This window comes from Takifugu rubripes, chromosome 8, assembly GCF_901000725.2.
Source record: "Takifugu rubripes chromosome 8, fTakRub1.2, whole genome shotgun sequence".
Lineage (NCBI taxonomy): Eukaryota > Metazoa > Chordata > Actinopteri > Tetraodontiformes > Tetraodontidae > Takifugu > Takifugu rubripes.
Genome location: NC_042292.1, coordinates 2,651,616 through 2,672,224, shown reverse-complemented (window position 1 = coordinate 2,672,224; position 20,609 = coordinate 2,651,616). Strand labels below are relative to the sequence as shown.

The 20,609-nt window shown below is 41.5% G+C and overlaps 2 protein-coding genes and 1 long non-coding RNA gene across 14 annotated transcripts in view; 1 reads left to right on the top strand and 2 right to left on the bottom strand.

The window, feature by feature from the left end:
* Window positions 1-1,261, bottom strand: part of mbnl2a (Muscleblind-like protein 2a-like) — a 37,984-nt gene extending 36,723 nt beyond the window's left edge. For 9 of the 12 annotated variants that reach the window (XM_029839525.1, XM_029839529.1, XM_011606053.2 and 6 more), the window contains exon 1: window positions 996-1,260. The gene's annotated coding sequence lies outside the window, so the exon portion shown is untranslated. Of the gene's footprint in view, window positions 1-995 lie in introns of all 12 variants that reach the window. The other 3 variants (XM_029839530.1, XM_029839534.1, XM_029839524.1) reach the window with 2 other exon arrangements.
* Window positions 995-15,937, top strand: LOC115250637 (uncharacterized). The gene is made up of 4 exons (XR_003889208.1): window positions 995-1,134; window positions 3,925-4,042; window positions 6,522-6,679; window positions 15,573-15,937. It is a non-coding gene; the product is annotated as an uncharacterized lncRNA (long non-coding RNA).
* On the bottom strand, window positions 5,043-8,498 carry LOC115250636 (chromogranin-A-like). The gene is made up of 9 exons (XM_029839870.1): window positions 8,342-8,498; window positions 8,123-8,185; window positions 7,831-8,013; window positions 6,827-6,948; window positions 6,504-6,640; window positions 6,168-6,354; window positions 5,748-6,021; window positions 5,475-5,664; window positions 5,043-5,209 (listed from the first exon to the last, which is right to left on the bottom strand). The coding sequence occupies exons 1-9, from the start codon at window positions 8,489-8,491 to the stop codon at window positions 5,130-5,132; spliced, it is 1,386 nt and encodes a 461-aa protein (XP_029695730.1). The 5' UTR covers window positions 8,492-8,498; the 3' UTR covers window positions 5,043-5,129.
* Window positions 15,938-20,609: the final 4,672 nt, after the last annotated feature.

Genomic DNA, 20,609 nt, shown 5'->3' with positions numbered 1-20,609 from the left:
ATTTGAGACAGCTACATAGATGCATGGACCGGTTGGTAAAAATTCTGTGCAAAGAGAGCGAGTTTGAAATGTCACAGTTGGGATTAGCACAAAAACACGTTTCCATTGGTAGAAATCAGTAGACAGGCAGGTTTCAAAGGTAATTAGATTTATACTTTATATTCAAGTACCCACCCCCAGTACAAACTTCTACATAATTGTCCTGCCAAGTGAATATCTGTAACTACATTAAACTACATGGACTTAGCAACTATATAATAACACATCTAAAAACGAATGCCGTTTCAGGACATTTTGATCTACAGGTCTGTTTTTAAAAGGTTCTGACCACATGCGTGGCCTGATAAATAGTACATTTCTTAAAAAACCAATGGATCTAGTCAGGATTGAGCAGTATGAAGCCTCTGGGCAAACGATCGAGTTGTCAGTTAACAGATCCCCAATGAAAGAAGCCATTCAGAGAAGAGCTCTGTTGCTTCGGCAGGTCGCTTCACAACAACGGGCAGCTATTATTGAACATTTATTTACTCTCATCAATGTATGACCGTTCTGCATTTGCATTTAGAAAAGTCACATCTATGTCAGTCTCATGGAGTGGAGGCGATTGTATTCTTGCAAGGTTTCATAGCCCATTTCAAGATTTTATTTGGATGGGGGGGACTTCTTGTGGTTCCGTCATTAAAAGTAATTGAGTAGCAACAAACAGCTTATTCCTGAAAGCACTGCTCCGGGAGGGCGCACCCTGATATAATCTGATTTTATTTAATGGAGCTGCTTTCACTGAATGGCATTAGCTATCCGAGTAAAAGGTTTCAATAACACAGCTAGCAAAACAATCACTAGTGTAAGACAATTCTGCCTGAACATACCACAGCTACGGCCGTTTTCGCAGGCTGACAGATGGCAGCTGCATACGCTTTGAAGCAGCAACACGTTTGTAACATAAGAACAAATGCTGGGTGTGCTAGCATCCAAGCTAACTACCTGCTGCTTACCTGATGACGAACCTGTCACATCCAGCTGTACTTGGCGAAGCGGCCGCCTGTCGAGAGCGCTGTGCCGTCTGAAACAGGGCACACGGTCCGCGATAGGACGGTGGAAACGCTTTCTGGCTCACTCTTCTCCTTATTCCCGGTAAATAGCAAACTTTTTCTGCCTTTCCTGTTTGTGGACTGAAGTAGCTTGCCAGTAGCTACGTGCTAGCTCGCTAACTACTTTTAAGGCTAAGGTAGGAAGCAACAAGCGATTTTGACAGTTCGATGAAGTGTTGAAGGTACTCCGCTAGGGGGGATTTTCACTGCGATCTAAATATCAACAACACCTCTATAAGCCACTATTTCCCCTTAAATACTATAACTAATATTGATAGTTCACTTTTACTTAGTGTAGCCTTGTATTTTCTTCCACTTGAATACAATAGTCAATCTACATTTAATCTATAACACTTTCACACCCTACAGTCCAGATGGTACGATCCAGACGAACCAAGGGTAAATGGAAGGGGGAGGGGGGTGCTTGTTACCTTGGAAACAACAGTGAATCTCCCTTGGGGAAAGATGTAGTCACTGATTTATGAACCAGTGACTGTCTGTCAACAAAGACCGATGAAAACGTTAGGGAAATATAACAATAATTATTGAAATTTACTTATTAACTACTGCATCAAAAACACACTATCTGATGCTTCTATCCTAATGTCAGTCAAAGCATTTATCATTTATGGAACAATTTCTGATGTAAATATTTAGAATATGTATTTAAAACGTGTAATAAACAAAGAACTGCATTCTTAAAGTGGTACGCTGACTTATGTGATGCAATGCATGCCAGCATTGTTTTAAACCTCTCAAAATAATCACCACAGAAATCCCATCATCATAAATCCAGTTGATGCTCTGCAGAGGCTAACGCGTGTGCACCTTTGCATGCAGGCTAATTGCATACAGCTGGCTTGATTGTGCAGTCGCACAGAGTCATCAATTGTCAGCAGGAGGAGCAACAAGTCAACAAGGAGCGTGTGACAAATATCGCCAGAATTGAAAGGGAGGTGGGGATCTAGTCCCACTGATTACTGCCAACTCTGTGCGCCGCCCATTGAGGGCATGAACAATGATCATCAAGGTCACAGATTGCTCGACTCATTGGAACGCCACTGAGAATGAAAGTGTGTTTGTCAGTATCAGTAAGACATGACTAGCATGCTGCCATAGAGTGATGTTAATGTCTTTCATGCACACAAAAGAGAACTTTAATGCTTGATCAAATATACTGTTGAAATTCACAGAAATAAAAGATTTGGGCTTATACAGGTGATGGCAGCCATGGGACAATGTACGACATCTGGCACTCACCACACAGGTGGCAATACTCATATTTTTTTAGAATTATACTCAGTTATTCTTTCTTATTTTTTAGTTACGACTGATGCTAATTTACTGCTATGTTGTGGGTGTAAATCAGTGTGAAATCTGCAACTCCTTGCAGAGTGACATAAATATTTGTCCTTTAAAATACCAGGAAAATGAATTCTCAAATGCAACGACAGTTATTTTTACTTAAAGTACTTGAGTAAACGTATTTAGTGATGTTCCTGCCATCAGCATTGATTCAGAAAAAAGAATCTAGGGATATCTGAATATAAAATTATTAAAAAAAAGTATGTTTGGCATGCAAATGATTATAAGAAAGTGCTCACATGGGTCCGGCTCATCCCCCTCAAGGCCTAATGTATTGATCTCGATGCAGAGGAGGCACTTGTTTTAAAAAAAAAAGGCTGCTGCCAGCATAGTTCTCCATAACACCCACGCAGTTGCAAACAAATGTGCCAGCATAAACTGGACACATAAAACACATGGATACATGCAGCAAGAGCAGCAAGGAACCACACAATTATCAGAACTGCTTATCACAACTCCTACCAATATAAGATACCTGATTCTATGTGTTGAATGCATTGGATTATGCGTTAAATAGTGCTGTTTCACAGTGAGTTGTTTAACTGCAGCCTTTATCACCTTTTCACAATCCCTGTCCAAGAAGCAGTTTCTCTGTATAGCACAGCAGTTTGTTCCTCTTGACATTTGTTTTAAGAACTACTAAAATCTTCACAATTTAACAACTGAAAAAAATGATTTGGTCTTTTGTTTACCATCATATATTCTTTCAAGTAAGGAGGTGGAAGCAAGAAATTGTGGCCTAAAAAGGTTGAGCATATCTGAATATTAGGACCCATTTATTGCACTCGATGTATCCCGCAATGAATTGTGAAAGCACTATATCCCATCATCCTTTGCTGGTATGTGTGAGAAGCAATACATGACATTAATTATCAATAAATAATAAATATGTAATTATTATGGGCATAGTAGTGCCAGTACATCATCAAACAACAAGTGAGTGTAATATATTTATTAATCTACCTAAAATAAATAAGACCAGCGCTGATGTTGATGTGGGACAAATTTATTCAGCAACACTATGGCATTGTTTAAAGCTCACCAGCATAGGGTCCAAAAGTTGGCTTTCAGTTTATCAGTGAAGGTTCCTTCTAGTCGATTCCCTATATAGTGAGTAGAGAATAGGCAATGAGTGTATGATGTCAGAGCCAGTCCTTGACCCTCAATGATGCCCATCTGTAAAGGAGCCCAGGGGCATGGATCCATGGGGACGATGCTGCGTGGCGTACTGACATGTAAATATGTCCAGCGCTGCTGTTGCTTTAGCTCTGGCTGCTACCTCGCTGCCTAAAGTTCTTCTTGATAAAAACCAATGCAAATCTCCAGCTAGCTGGGGGGAGGTGGCTTGACTGCACTGGGGAACAATTTTTAAAAAATAAAAATCCGTTGAGTTAGAGTTTTATGGTGATTAAATCTCAAATTGAATTGCGGTCAGTTTTTTCTATAATGTCATTTTTTTCCTCCACAGCTCGCCCTCCAGATAAGCACAATTCCACTGATTAGCTGCTGTGAGACTTGACAGCTAATTACAACTGGACTCATCTACAGCGACCAGGCAACTTGTTGGTGCAGTCACAATAGAGACGGTGTGTGCAGCTATCAATATAGGGATAGTTGAACTACCTATAGGGGATCCTATAGTTCAAAAAGTTGATGTGATAGAGGAAAACTGAGATCAGTTTTAGATTCCGGAGCTAAAAATGAGTTAAAAACAGCCGTCAGACCCAACTCCACAAATATTGTGTTCCCCAGTGGACTAGTGCAAACTGCTACATAGACAGGAAGTCCGGTTGAGTAAATTATTAAAGCCAATTGAGCGAAAAGTCTAGTCTGATTTACAGTAGGTGCATATGGAAGCGCTATAAATTCCCTATAAAATGGTCATTTGAAAATAACCTAATCTAATCAAATGCCTTTATCTAGAGTTCAGCCCCCTCCCCCCATATAAAGTTTTGTGATACGTTGTGATCACTTACATCATTCTTGAGATGATTTATAGAACAAAAAGAACATAAGCAGCACCGCACACCAACAATTATTTTTTTCTATTTTTCAGATGCTGTTGGTTGTTTTTTGGCTGTTGGTTTACACTAAAAATATTTTTCTGAAAAATGTTTTGATATTCTGAACTGAAATGCTACAGAAAAAGTGATTTGAAATTAATTGGAAAAAGTCATAGACAATAAATAAAACTAAGGTAATGTTGTCATAAAGGGTGTATTTATAGGGAGACCATAGGTTTCTTAATTATAAGGTTGCCTTGGTCCTTGCTATAATTATTGAACTGAACAAATAGATAAAACATGAATGGAAATGTCAATGAATGACAAGACATCTTTGCTGTGGTTGTTACCCACACGTATAAAGGAAAGGAGAGGTTGGAATTGTCTTTTCTTGATAATAGTGGCAGAAAGTCCTTGAGTCAGTTCAACTACATACAATTTTTACAATCTTTTCTGAATGATCAGGAGTCCAGATGTTTTTTTTTGTTTCTTTGTTTTTTTAATAAGTGTGCTTTGCATTGTTATTTCTTTAGAAACATGTTTAAAAGGAAAAGAGATTGTGTGACATTTTAGCCTGCATTCCCTTCCTCCATAATAGGGTCAGGTAATGGCAGTCTTAGAATTTACTGCTCTATTCTTTTCTGCCGTCGCTGCTGTGGAGATTTGGTTTTTATCCACAACTGTGCAGCTCAGTGGAATCATCCTCTGACTCTTCTGGTATGGTCTCCAAAGGACAGACGTATCTACGTTCTGGATAGAACACAAGGAAAAACGGCCATTCGAAATGGTACAGATTGTATGGTTTTTGATACTGGTGAGAATTTTAGGATTAGATCACGAGTGAACCTCTGCAAACAAAGGGCTAATATGACAATGTTGATATTAAAGACTCTGGCATCCATTTTAACCATCAGCTCTTTGGAAATTATCTGGTTTCTCCATTCTTTACAAGATTGGGATTCAGCTTGTTTCACTTCTTTGAAACCATGTGCTCTTTCATCTTCTATGCACTCACTCTGAACACCTTTTCTCCGGCTAAATACCACGCCAGGAGGCATCTTCATGAGTGTCCTTTTTTCCACTCTGTTGCACAGCTTTGCTTGGATTTTCCTGTAGTAAGGGTTCAGCACTTTACTTTTCTCCAGGTCTGTGTGCATCTTTAACAAGATGGACTTGTATTCATCCTCTTTCAGACCAGCCTGATCCTAAATCGTTTGGAGTGGAAAAAATGAGAAGCGACAGATACAATCGAGGAGATTGTAAACTGTAATTAACAACGTGAACTTACAGGTTTCATGCCCAATTTATTTAGCCTCTCCGTTAAACACTTCTGAATAATTGGCCGTTGATCTTTCATGAGCTGAAACGTCTGTTGGAGTTTTTCACACCACTGCAGCGTGAGGGAATCAACCTCCGACTCCGCTGACTCCAGACTCTCTTCTGGACCAACGGTGGACACGGCCGTGGTTGCACGGGGCCTGTCTGGTTCGCCATTTTGGCGTTTTTCTGGCTGCTCTTTCACTTGAGTCATCCTATCATCAGAGTTTTCAGAAGTTGAACTCCTGCATAATTAAGATCAGGCGTTATTAGGTTTAATGTGTTTTTAGATTCAAAAACGCATGAATCACTATCTTCTGTACAAATAAATAAAACATGTGAGAAAACAATGCAGTTATTGCAACAAATTTCTCTTTTTTTATTGGCATACTTCAGTGAGGTGGCCTTTTTTGGTGCAGAGGAGGGTTTGGTCTCTTTTGGGCTCCTTTCAGAAGAACTTTCAACTACGGAAGAGTGACTGGTGTCCATCAGCTCTGTTCCCTTTTCCTCATCCTCCTCCTCATCTTCTTTTTGTTCTTCCCCCTCTTCTTTCTCCTCCTGTTCTTCATCTTCTGTCTCTGGTGCAGAGATTTGTAACTTTAAACAATTTACTTTAATTACAAAAATAGATTATCTGCATCAACATGTCTTTGGACTGTTGCTACAGTAAGTAGTCGACAGTTTCACCTGATGGAGGATTTATAATTGTCATCAATCCAGAACTTACTTCTGTTTCCATGATCAGAACCAGCCTCTGACGCGACCTTGTCTGGAAGACCAGCAGTCGACCGATGCATGAGGACGCAGGGACACTGTAAATCACCACTGCGCCTCTGTAGTACTTCTGGCTGAGAAGATGGGCTCCTTTGTAATTGTGAGGAAGGTATCAAAATCAATCAGGAAGTAAGTTTTCTACTTGGGTTTTTTTCCATTGTTTTTTTTAAATCTTTTACAATCACTTGCACAAACATATAAGAAAACCATAAAAAATCTGCTAACCCATGAATCTACAATAATCATAATAATCCATTTATCCACTTATTGTCTTACTTTGGGGTGAAAGTACCATCTGCTCTCCTCTGAGAAGAACTGTCGCCGTTAGAACAGCTAATGGCCTCGTGCTGTGTCTCATTGTGTTCTTCTGTATCTTTTGTTGACCCGGCTGGTATAATCTGAATGGATCATCACAAACATGAGAAACAGCAAAACATACAATAAATGAGAACTTATAGTGTCAAAATTTATTACAAACTATTTATAATCATATTTTCTATAAGTGGCAGGTCGCGCATCGCACAGCTAGGCCTTTAGTGACGTCCTGTTTAGTCCTACCTAAATTAATTGGGGTTATCTTGGAAACCAGGAGTTTCCAAGCACAGTCCTCACAATGCAGCTGGGTTTTCTGTCCTACGAGCCAAAAAACCCTTTCAACAAGGGAAGTAGGACCCCTGGTGAATGCATTGTCCAGGTAGGATACAAAACCTGGATAGATTGCGGCCCTTGAGGACTGGGTTTGGACACGCCTGTTGTAAACAATATTGCGGCACGCTATTGCCTAATTTCATTATATATTCGGTCTGACAGCGCTTGCGATTGCGCAACTGACAGAAATGTTATTTGTGCAGGGAAGATTAGCGTTAGCGTCAGACTTAAGTATAAAGAACCAGACATGTCAGTAATTGTTGGTGTTAGTGTTGCATCTTGTATCAGCACAGTTTTTATAGTCATGTTGTCCTTATCTCCTCTGCCTCTACCTTCACTTTTCCACCACATCTGATGTCACCTGACAACACAAATTAGCTGAAATATGATTAGATAAAAACTCTACCTACATTGGAAGTAGTGCGACCATTTAGATATGATATGGCATGATGAGATCGGAATATGGAGAGTTATTATATTGCCTTTTTTTCCCTTTTTGGCTTATATTTACACCAGCTGAGAATGCCTTGCTGGCCCTGGTGGCCCACCACTGATTATTTTTTTCTCCTGAACAGCAACTTGTACGTTAACAGCACTCTATGGCCAGATAGTAGAAATATTATCATGTTAACCTGCTCCTGCTCAGTCATTGTGGTTTGATGCTTCCGGCTCTTTTCATTTTCCTGCTGCAGTCTCTTGTCCTGTAGCCACCCAGCCTTCTGTTCTTCCAGTCTTTTGGTTTTTTGTTGCAGTCTTTGGTTTTGCTCCTGTAGTTTTGATGTTGATGACTGCAAATTGTTAAGTTTTTTCAACAGCTGGGAGACCAAAAAGGAGGGAAAATGAACTTTGTTTATAACAAGAATGCAAAATAGCCGACTTTTACATGTTGAATGACAAATGCAATCAATAATTAAATAAATATACCTGAGTCTTTTCAAAGTCATGCTGAGTTTTAATACTGTGCTGCATGGAATTCTGCTCTGCGACCTGTAAAATCAAAACACTGATTGCAATATATGAGATTAAAAAAATTCAGTTGAGTTTCCACTATAAACATATTAGCCTGAAATTGGGCTAACCAAGATGCCCACTTGCTCAATAAAACCATAAGTTACTACTCCAAGTAGCGTTAGTGGTTAGCACCTTCGTTTGCAGTGTGCTGTTCTCCTGCAGCAACCCCAACATCTCACTGTACAGTTTCTCCTTTTCTTTCTGAATTTGCATTAATTCCTGTTGGAGGTTCATCTTCCCTTCACACAGCCTCTTGTTTTCCTCCTGGTTCACAACACACATCTCACAACAGCTCTGTTGCCTCTGGTTGTGCTCCTGGTGGTCAAAAAGACACAATGATAGCCATCTAAATGAATGTTTCAAGTGGATTCTCATAGTATTTCAGACAATTAAATTAGATTTAAATCCCTAACCTTTTCAGACCCATGAGCAGAGTTAAACTTTGAACTTTGGCCAAAAGAAAGGAAATAGAAAGCATACAGAATCATGTGTTTCCTATTAAGAAAAGCCTTCCATTTAAGAAAAAGCTTAAAGGACACTAGTTATCTGACATAGCAGAGGGTCATGAACAGAACCAGAGGAAGCATTTAACAACTGTACCTTAAGCTCAGTGACCTGAGTCTTTAGTTTATCATGTTCTCCCTTAAATTGGTTGCAGTTGGATATGAGAGTCTCCTGGCAGTAGATGTTCCACTCCAATGACAACTGAGCCAACCGAAAGAGCTTGAGCAGGTTTGGATCTATGGGGCTCATGCACATGTGACATCGTTCCCTGTCCAGGTTGCTGTAGATGGTTATTTTTAAATGCTTTTGAAGAACACCAACATCTAGCTGGCTCACCACCTGATCTATGTCCACATGCTGCAAACGCTCCCGTTTCAGTTCTTTTCGGCGTGAGTTGAACTTGAATTGGTTAAGAGGGCAAACCTCTTTGGGGAAGTTAGTAAACACAGAGCCAGACATTTCCTGTTGAAAAGAGAATGCATTCAAAAGAGAAAAACAGACTATCAATGAACATCCCTCAATGAAGCTTGGAGAGAATGTTCACAAAATTTCATTTGGATCAAATCTCATTTTTATAGGTAGAGTTCAACCTTCTACTGCTTTGCTTAGCATGAACCTGAAGCTCAGGCCGTGCGTTTCTGCAAAGATAAAGGTTACGCATGGACATCCATACATGTTTAAAATGTCTAACAAATGCACTTGTGTTTTAGCAAAATATAAAACACAAAATAGTGGCCCAAATTGTACTGTAATATGTATGGCCCTCCGATCACGCTATCATTAAAACAGCTGACCAAATTTACCTTCATAAAGAACCCTGAATAAAAACAGTAAAACAAAACAAAAAACAACCCAACACATTTAATGTGAGCACAGATGGATACATTAATTTATTCATCTGTTACATTCTACACAAATGTAGCAATAAATGACTAGTATTTAGTGAAAAAAATAATCTACTGATACATGGGAAAAACTAGTTCAACTAAAAAAAATAAAGATTTTTCACTCAACAGATTCGGCAGTAGCTTTTCAATGCTACATAAAACACAAGGTTGCCAGACCTTTGGCTTTGAGCATCACCTATGATTTTTTGAAGATCAAAGGTCAAAGTCTCTGTGGAATCTGTAACATCACCAAACTTTAATGGGATCTCCCGTGACCCATTATTAACCTTTCCTGAAATTGCCTTAAAATCTGTTTTGGATTATTTTGCTAATAGAATGACAAACCTGAGCAAACACCAACTGTGACATAACCGCCTTGCTAGGGTATAGGAAAGAAGAGCTCAAACCTCCATCAAGCACGTCAGTTCCTCACAAATTGTGACACACCTGACATCATGGGGAGTACTAATAAAAGGTTACATAACATAGTAGTTGCTTTATGATCAAAGAAATGACACAGCTGTTGCTTTATGATCAAAGAAATGACACAGTAGTTGCTTTATTATCAAAGAAATGACACAGTAGTTGCTTTATGATCAAAGAAATGACACAGTAGTTGCTTTATGATCAAAGAAATGACACAGCTGTTGTTTTATGATCAAAGAAATGACACAGTAGTTGCTTTATGATCAAAGATATGTATTAGTGAGGTCAAAGTCCCTCCAGAATCTGGAAGATCACCAAAATGTAATCATATGCTCCTTTTGTAGTTGTCAATTTTTATTTTTTATAAACAGATAAAAGCCAGCTGTTACATAACCTCCTTGGCGAAGTTAATGAGATTAAAATGAATTCATCAGACACATTAAAATGAAAGAAGTGAAGAAACCTGACATGATGGTTCTCAAAAACAGAAAAGAAATTAAAAAGATAAAGCATATTTTAAAAGAGCAGAACCTGCTGGATCAGGGCCTCATTACATACGACGAAACACAAAGTTAAACATCCTGTTTTTAGGATTTTACCAAAGGTTTGGTGTATAACTAGAGCCGCACCACACAAAACATATATGCAGCCCCACCACGATCAGTGAATTTTATATGGGGGTTCAATGACAATGAACTGGCAATGATGGGGGAGTTGACCAGGCTGGGTGACTGGCTGGAGATCAGTCTCAGGTGTGTGACAACCGCCCGACGGCGGGGGGGGGAGTCTGGAGGCCGCTCCGCCCAGCCTGAGAAGGGACAAGACACAGATGGGGAGGGGGAGAGGGAAACACTCGGGACTCCTAACAGTAATGGTTTCTGTTGGTGGAGCACATGTTCCAAGCATTGAATTTCCCTCCATTTTGTGATGTTACGTTAGCAATGTTATCGCGCCCTTGATTGGAATCACTTGACCTAAAGTTGCGAGGCTTAAAAATGCCGGGCTCCATATTTTGCCATAACTGTCCGTTTATGTCCCCATAATATAAAAATGACATACTTTGCAGAAAAAGTTGGTTTTTAAACATTAAAAACATTAACTAACACTAACTCTACAGACTCCCACCGTAAGTGGGAGTAAGTACAGTTTCAGCTGTAAAAGATTCATGAAAACTCAAACAGACCTCATGTTTAACTGGCCAATATTTCTACACAATTTCACCAGATTTAATTAAAAAAAAATGCACATGTACAATTTCAGTTTTCAATTTTACTCCCCAACAAGCCCCGACAATGAACAATTTGAACGAAAAAGCGAGGGAGGGAGAGCATGAGCGTGCCCTCAACATATATGAAGGGGAGAATTAAAAGACACACACACACACACACACACACACACACACACACACACACACACGCACGCACACACACACACAATGTCTCCAATTGCAACTATCCCAAGATGAATAAGGAGAGGTAGAGGAGATATTAGTAGGTTCATGATGTTTTTTCCTCCAATATTTTCAAACCTTGTTGAAATAATCAATTTTGGCCATGAAACCTCGATGCAATTTTAAAAAAGAAAGGGAAAAAAGATGCTTTCAGCACAGCCGAGGTCGTTGAGCAGACATCTCCATGTATTTTAGTGATCCTTAACTGGCTTTCATCCAGGGTTTGTTTCCCATTAGTATGAGGCCAAACGTGCTAAACTGTGGTGACTGCAGCATCTTGACAACCCTGATGAGACAAAGGAAGGAGCATTTGGCAGAAGGAGGAAAGTACATAAACAGATGTGTGCATTCAGGCTGAATGCACAGTTTCATCAGAATCAATACTGATGGACAGTTTTTCTTTTATCAGTAAAAGTAAGCAGTGCCTCACGTGTCATTCTGTTTCATTCAAGAAATCGTTGTGAATTTCTGCCAAGTGAATTAGAATTTAGCAGTCTGACAATGAAGGACAGTTCCAAAATAGGCCCGGTAAACTGCAACTCTCTGTCTTTGTTCCTGCGGGAATTGCAAGACAAGGATAAAAGTCACAAAGCTGACATAAACCGGCACAACACCAGAATTTTAGGCCTTGTATTTTAAAAAGTAGTGTTAAAAAATTGCTTTGGTGCCACTTGCAGGAGATAACTGCTGATTATCAATCTCACCATCACCTGCCTCCCCTGGGTGGTCCTTTATGCTCGGCTCCTCCACCGGAGGCCTGGGGCCCAAGGGTCCTGTTCACTATCGTAGCAGCTCCTAGCTCTTCTGGAGACAATGTGCAATTATAATCTTCTAATATGATCTTTAAATCTGAATATATACTAACTATAGAATCAATTGTGATATTAAATGACTGTACCAGAGCAGTATTGTCTTTTTTTTCATCGTGGTATCTATAAAGATTACCCAGTACAACTAATTAATTGTTGAAAGAAATAACCAGGAGCACAAATGACCAGTGAGACTTCCAAAAAGTGACATTATTAAATCCAGAACACATTTTTATTTACTCGCTTTTGTCCTTTACAATTAATATTCTCCACTTCCTGCCGCCACTAGAATTCCTCACGCCATCGGAATTGTGGGACTCTGAACCACCAAGAGTCCAGTGGGTGATTCAGTTTGGGCTTTAGTCGGTTTGATCGACTGGACTTGATTGTACTGGACACGTTATTCTCACGACAACTTTGATCAGCATTTTGCTAATCTCAGCGTCTCAGACATGATGGATTGAAGGTGGCTGTGGTCTCCTGACAATGAACTGATTCCCAACTGCAGACGCACTTCCACAGATGCCATTTGATCTAAAATCCACACGCACACATGGCAGCAGAATGCATTTAATTCATGGTTCTTCTTCTTAGGCTGGTTCTCTTCTTCAGCTTTTTCAGATCTCTCAGCTCCTCTTTACTTATTGTGAGCTCCTTCTCCCTGTTTCTTCTCCAGAACTCCTTTTCTTTATGTTTCCTCCAATTCGTTTTCCTCTCAAGAAATCGGAACAACGTAAAAGGAAATTTGTGTTTTTAAAGTGTTCTCAATTTGGGACATTTATGATATTATCTTAAAGAACGATGGCATTTCTGAAAATAAAAACACAGTAGCTGTAATGGAGAGAAATGAACATTTTAGAAATGTCAAGGGGAAATGTCATGTTACCATGACAACGGAGCCATTTCATCAAGGCCAGGGTGTGTGGAATCCAAAGGCGATGAAACAAGACCCAGGTGCTTGTTCTCACTCACAAATTTCAGCAACATCAGCAATAATCTATGATTTCTACCCCAGACATGGTGAGTTTACAGCATCTGCTCACAGCTCAAAGCCTGACTGTCCGATGGCTGATCCGGCCTATGAACGGGTCAGAGAGGATTCTGTGCTAAATCACTCTATCCAACATGATAAAGACTCATTTAAAATATTCAATAAGCCATGAAAGATCAGGCGGAAAGCAGCTCATTATATTCACTAACACACATCCTCAAATTTCTGTCTTTGAGAGGACTTTCATAGTCATGTTTTACCTAGTTACCTCGCCTAACCCTAACCATCCCAACCAACGCCTGATTATAAGCTAAACTTCTAAACTAAATCTTCTAACTAATAATAATAATAACAACAACAATAATAATAATAACGATAATCCTAATAATAATAACTAAATCCGTATAGGGCTTTTTTTCTTCTTATTTTTAACTATTCAATGTTCTGTTGTGCAACATTAATGTTGAAAACCAAGACAGGTTCACATTTTATCGCTACAAACCGTCCTGATGTGCTCGTTAAACTCTCTTGATATACTGTTGAACGTGCAGAAATTCCACTGTCACTTAAGAGATTTTGGACTTGCCGTAACTATATTGTCATTGTGGGGATGAGAACTGACGCGTGCCGTTGGAATTCCAGTGAGGAATTTCAAACTTTTACCTTCAGTTCTCCTTAATCTTCCTGTGATTATCAGACAAATCCCAGAGGTTTGGAAACTGGCTGAGCTCTTGCACACGTGCATGCAAAAACATAATCACAGTATGAGTTTCACAAAGTGACTAAATAAAAGAGAACATAACGGGGAAGAGCCTCCCCATCCTGCTCAGAAGATCAGACGGGCGTCGATAACTGATGCCGTGAACGAGTGGCCATTGTTGCTTTTCTCCTTAATGACATTCAAGTGGTCTCCCAAGCATCATCAGTCAGTGTGCTTTGAGTACAGCAATTATTATATTACTGTAACCATGGTGATTTATCTGCTGAGTGACTCACACTGAGGGTGTATTTATGGAGGAGAGTGGGTGGAAGATGTGCGTGTGCATGCTGTGAGTGTATGTTTTGATGGTTAAACCCAAGTAGTACCTTGACAACACACTCTTTCACACACAATATCACTGCTAATCGACCTTTAAGTGCTGTTATTATTTGACAGAGATGAGAGAGTAGAACGGTGGACATACAGTAGACACTACAAATTTCATTTGAGATGCAGCACGCTTCAAAATATATAAAATATATAATTTGCTCTTCAGGGCTGAACATATTTATTCTCCCCACTGTAATCAATCGCTTCTTTCTGGGGTTTTCTTACATTTTAACACCCTTCCCTATATGCCGTTGAATTTCTAATTCATGTGTTTCACAGAACACCCTGCTGATGTGATATACTGCAGGAGTTTGTGTCAGGATCCCGTTCACTAGCATATGGTGAGGTTCACTCAGGGTCGTCAGTATGCAGGCTAAAACCAGTCACATCCTATATTGCAGCCAAGCAGCCATCTGCATCTATAATTAAAACCAGTGCAGCTGATCATTATAACAGAAACCTCAAAAAGCTGAAATCACTGATGTTAAGAGGCTTTTTTGTTGTAGGAAAGTCTGGTTCAATTCAGCAATATTCCTCATAAGGGATATTTTACACTGTTCATTATTCATTATTAAATACCACAGAATGACATTTTGCAAATAGTTTTGCTAGTTCTAGGACTGGCGTGCCCCTGGTCTGTTTGAGAAGGGTCAAATAAATCACTGGCTGCATCAAACAGAGAAAACATCTGTGGAGATGGCAGAAACCACTGGGTTTACACATTATTAAAAGCTGGAAAGGAAAAAGATCATTTTGTCCAATATCTGATTTAAAAACTGTCGAAAACAATTGTTTTTCAATAGGATTCGGAGTATTTTAATCCTGATATGCTGGATCAATTTTATTATTGCTCCATCTAGTGGCCGATATCGATATAGTTTGAATTACCCATACAAGAGATGCCTGGTGTGTTTTGATCATCTATATTCCACCACATTATCAATATTAAATGTGTAAAGTAAGTTGTACAATCTGTATTTTTATATAAAATATCTTTATAGTACTTTATGTGTCACTTTAGAATATATGGATTAAGTAATATTGTAAATTTATAAGAACTATTTCGTTGCCGCTCACTATGGAAGGCTGCGGGTTCTGGATCAGTGGGAGCAGAGCTCAGATTTCTGACAGCAAAGTAAACGTTTACACAGAATCGTAGTGCGTTTTTGTGGTGATATTTAACATTTAAATTTGTCATTTTAACAGATATTAACTAACAGACCAATGACAGAACTTCCCAGATGTGTTCAACAGGAGACTGTGCAGCATCAGAAGAAAAGAGTTACATCTGGATTAATGTAATTCATGTCTTTCGAGAGTAAAAGTTCTAAAATGTGGAAACCTTTATCCAACAAAAGTCTGGGTTGGATTGAGCGTGCCTGCGGACTCACTTATTGATCATCGTCTACTGTCGCCAGCAGGGGGCGCTGTTGCTCCGTCTGACAGCCGAACATCAGACTCCACGGCCTCTGTTCTCTGAAATGAGAAACTACCATTAACTACCATTAAGTCGACTGAAAGTGACCGTTTCTGACAAACCAAAGTCAGGAGTATCAGGAATATGGCTGGACTTCAATAAATAAATAAATAAATCCACAGAAAGCAAGAACTCCATTTTGTTTCCTCATATTTTGTGTTTTACAGATTCAGGAATTACTGTCATTTAATTGCAACATATTTTGTCCACAACTCCTAATTTAACAACAGAAAAAGCAACTAATGTCACTTTTATAAATCTTTCAGGTGTGTATTGTACTGCAGATTGGATGGGCCCCTCAGCTGGGCTGGTTCTGGTCCTCGGGCTGTAAGCCTGACAGTCCTGGAACGCTGGTTGGTAAATATATCTCAAAAGAAACCCTGAAGGGTCCCTCCCCCCACCTGCCCTCAAATTTGGATTGATCAAATGCTGAAAGATATGGAGGCTGCACACACTGTAGGCAGGAAAAGAGGGATGTTGTGCGTGTGGGCTGGGTTGTGGGGCCCATCGGTCTCACGCAACACATAGGAAAAGGAGTCCCCGGGGATCACAAAGCAGGAGGATGGATCACAGGGAAAAACAGGATCCTGTCTCTGTATGAGGCTGAGACAAACCAAAATAGTGGTGCTGACGGTTTCCTCCATCCAGGCCCGGTGGGAGAGCTTATCCAGTTTTATTTCAGGAGATAAGGGCCAGATTTATTTATTCAGGTTGATAGCCGTGGCGCACTTTGAATGATAAAAGGAGCGTGTTTGCGTGTTGATCCATTTTCTGGGTGTCAATCAGGATTAAAGGTCATATTCTGGAGGACAAATGTAAGTACATTAGAACCCACCAATGAGAGGTGTGGATTTCTCCGCTTCTCTCCCTCCCTTTGTCGGTGGCCGTGTTCCTGTTTTGTGCAGCTGATCGCTCTGATCAAACATTTCCCATGAAAACCAGCAGCGGACAAAAAAGGAACCCACATCAAACGCCAAGGCCAAAATATTTTCATCCATTGTCTGCAAAAAAAAAAGAGCCCACATCTAGAGTGAGAATAAAGGGAAGCGGCGCCTTTTGTTGTGGTCGTCCTCTTGGTGGTTTAAAGGAAGGTGTTGGGTTCCGTGTGTGCTGAGTCTGGTGTTGATTCAGTGGGAGAAGACATCTGTTCTGCAGTAAGTCACATCCGCGCTAGCTTCCCTGGTGCACATGCTTCCCAGCGTGGTGATTTATTGACCTGGTCCAGTCGGCGGGGTGGTGGGTCTGGGCCAGAGAGGTTCTGAGCGGTACTGTTGTTGGCACAGCTGATGAGGAACCATGGGAACGTTGGATCGTGTGGCTCATCTACAGTTATGACAAATTTTATGAAAAAAACCCCCCCAAAAACGGCGATTTCCGTGGATGAATCCTCCCTGATCCCAACCCCTTTAAGGTCGTCCTGAGGTAAAACGCCAGTTTGGATGGAAAGTCCTGTAATTGCACAAAAGGCAAACCTTTTTTTAGAAAAATAAGCGGGTCGGCGTTTATTTTTCTGAACCAAACAAAGGGGAGGTTGTGTGGATCAGGCACACACGTGACCCCAGGAGACCCCTAAACCTGGATGAAAGGCAACTTTCACAATAGCTCCAAGTGGGAAACAGCAGCAGCCCCCATCAGGGACACGACGAAGTAGGTGAGAGCGAAGGCGTGGCACCAGGGGTCAACACCACCGTTTTCCTCTGCTGTCCACTGGGAGGACACCCGGTTCTGTCAGAGCAGGAAGAGGATGAAGGTCACGGCGCAGACGTGTGCCACTTCCTGCCAGCGTGACAGACGCCTTTCGCTCTCGCACAAAAAGGCCGATTCGGCTCATTTCTGACTGAAATTGCTTTGCTAAACCGTGCGGTGATAAAGGTCTCATCGTTTGACAGTAAATAAAAATGTTGACCTGTCTGGGAGGAGGATCGGATGGTTGCCAACGCAGCTAAACTCCAGTTTGAATTGGAGCATAACACAGCTCTAACATCGCAAAACCCACATTATTTCCAGTAACGTGACTCCCAAATGCGAGTTCAGGCTTTATGGTCACATGACTGCCACGCACATGCCAACGCACATTCCATAAAAATGATACCGTCCCATAAAAGGCTCATATCCACCATCTGCTGGATAATGGGCTATTGGTGACGTCATTTCTCAGACTCTGAGGGACACATTTGAGAAAAACCTGCATATTGTGTCACATTCTACACATACATCACTGCACGCGGTACCAAAAAAACGACCCCTTTCGGACTAGAGGGAGACTTTAAACGTTATGGAAGCGCAGACGGCCAGACGGGAGCGGTTTGACAGAAAAGCCAGCAGGCGTTGGGCGTTGGGCGCCCTCGCCCTGCGCCCTGCGCCCGCTATCACCCCTCATTAAAGCCCTCAGCAACACCGACTTCATTGGAATTTCCTCAGCGCCAAAGACGCACGCGTCCTCCATGATAAGATAAGCTGCGCACAATAAAGCGCGGCCTCTCCAGGCTCCTCCGGGCGACCGTTTAAACATTGGTTTCAACAGATAAGGTCTTGCCGTCAAACTGCCCCACCCCTGCAAACCCCCCAAGACCCCCTCTTGTCCCTTTTCTGCCTCGATAAAGGAGGGAGCCCGTGGATGCTTGTAATCAGCATATTATTGATAGTTTTAATGAGAAAGGCTCTGAGTCGCTGAAGCCATTAGCCAGGATAAAGGAGGCTTAATTGTTTTGTGCGCGCACGTGGTCGCGAATGTATGCGTGTTTGATGGCGTGCACACGCGTCTGGGCAAAGACCGGGCTAATTAAATCTATTTCCTTCCTAAGCAACTTTATTTCTCTCATAATTAAGAGGGCTAATTATGGGCCTGGACAGGGGTCACGTGCACACAACCTGCACGTTCTCAGAGTCAGAGGATATAAGAATACGGCCGAGAACGTGGCTGCGGTACAGACATGAGAGAGTAATGTCTTCGTCTATGACATCAGAGGTGAAAGAGAATCAGATCATTTTAGATCATGTTTGACTGGGAAAGCAAAAGGGTTCATTTGATCAATAATTTAGTTGTCCACAAGTTTCTATGAATAAATAAATAATGGGGTTATACCCATTTTTGACTAATTTTCCCACAGAAATAAAAAACAGATTTATTTAATTCAAATGCAACTAAAGGATTATTTTCTTTTATTTGAATTCAGGCATCGGTTTGGCGACCCTATATGGGGTCCATTCATGAAAATCTCTATCTGTTCTTCATTTATGGACATGAGACGTACGTTGAGCAGCAGCGATGCTTGTTTTTATGCTATCCAGCAGAAGAATCGCCGACACACGCAGGGCGTCGTATGGAATAAAAGAGTGTTGTCCTGTCAACCCAACAGTCTGGTGTTAATACCCGCTTCTGTCCGACCACCTGTGTGCGCTGGAAGCACGGCAATGGCGTGGAACGATACTCCTCAGCACGCTCCTTCGACGACGGTAACGTCGTTATGCAGCCCCCCCCCCAGCCTCTATGACTGCTACAGGACACACACCATTACTTTTGATGGCCTGTGTGAGTGTGTTTGCGTGCCCGCGCCCTCAAGGGTCAGACATCCTGTCGAGGAAAATGGCTGATTCAGGATCCTGCGTCACTCTGCCCGCCAGTTTTCGGCCCGTGCCGTCATAACCGCCCTGCAGGCGGGTAATCGCCTCTGCCATGATGGCGCCCACCCCCCCTCGTGGCTCGCGCAAGTCGTTAGCGACTGTTACAGTCTGCTGCCTGCTCTGGCTGTTGCCACATGCGTCCCATGTGCCTGGGAAGCATTAGCCGGAGAGGTAATGGAGAGGGGCCCCGTCCAACAACCCGCATGAGCTCAAATATGTTGTGGTGCACATTAAGTAGGACGATCATGCACGTGCACAGTTTAACTCCTGGTTTTGCAACATTTTTCCGTTGGCGGCTCCACCGTGTGGTTTGTTGTCGTTATTTTTAGGACTCATGCATTTTACTGAAATTAAACCACTAATACGCTGCTGGCAGCTTTAAACACAACTGATTTATGACTAGTTCAAATGTCTCATTTTATTTTGTTGACATCAGAGATAAAGGGATGACATGAATTGTTGGGGTTTTTTGTTTCTGTGGAAGCTTGTGAGAGTTAAATGTTGCTGTTACCATGGTGACTTCATTATTTCTTAATGTAAAGTAAAACAAGTCGCCATCTAGTGGCCAATCCTGTCATCTTAAAGTGCTGCAGTAACCTTTGGCCAGAATGGAGCATTTTTAAGCCAGTAAGGTTTTTATACCAAGCCGCAGCACCACCAGAGCTTGTCTTCAGACAGCCCCCCCCTCACAAAAACCTCAGTAGGAACCAACGACCTTTGTGTGCGGAGGCTTGTAGCTCTGAGAATGAGTCACCGCACATTGCTCGTCACCATCACGCGTCCTGCTGCCGTATGTTAGGTTCGGCTTTTTATTCCCTTCTGGTGTGTAGGAGATGGAGGTGGTGGTGTGGGGAGGGGAGGGGGATTAGCATCATTCCAGCAATAAACTATTGCTGCAGTCAGCCCCACACATGGGAACAAACACCCCATTAAACCAAGGCCTTCACATATTACTGTAATAAAAGCCCCTGCTCTCAACTTTATGGGCTTTTTAATTATGTCTATTCGTCTTCCCGGGCTTGCGAGCAACAGTTCATGATGAGCCCCATTTCACGAATGCGCCGCCACTGGCAAAAATGAGAGGTGGGCGGAGGAGGGGGGAGGGGGGGGGGGGGGTGCAAAGGGAAAAGCTGGAAATGGCT

Excerpts from the sequence above, each read along its gene's own strand:
- LOC115250636 (XM_029839870.1), bottom strand. The coding sequence starts at position 8,491 with ATGTGTGTTGTGAACCAGGAGGAAAACAAGAGGCTGTGTGAAGGGAAG. Across the intron at positions 6,355-6,503 it reads TTCTGATCATGGAAACAGAA|AGACAGAAGATGAAGAACAG; the intron begins GTAAGTTCTGGA and ends TCTCTGCACCAG. Across the intron at positions 6,022-6,167 it reads AAAAAGGCCACCTCACTGAA|GAGTTCAACTTCTGAAAACT; the intron begins GTATGCCAATAA and ends TTAATTATGCAG.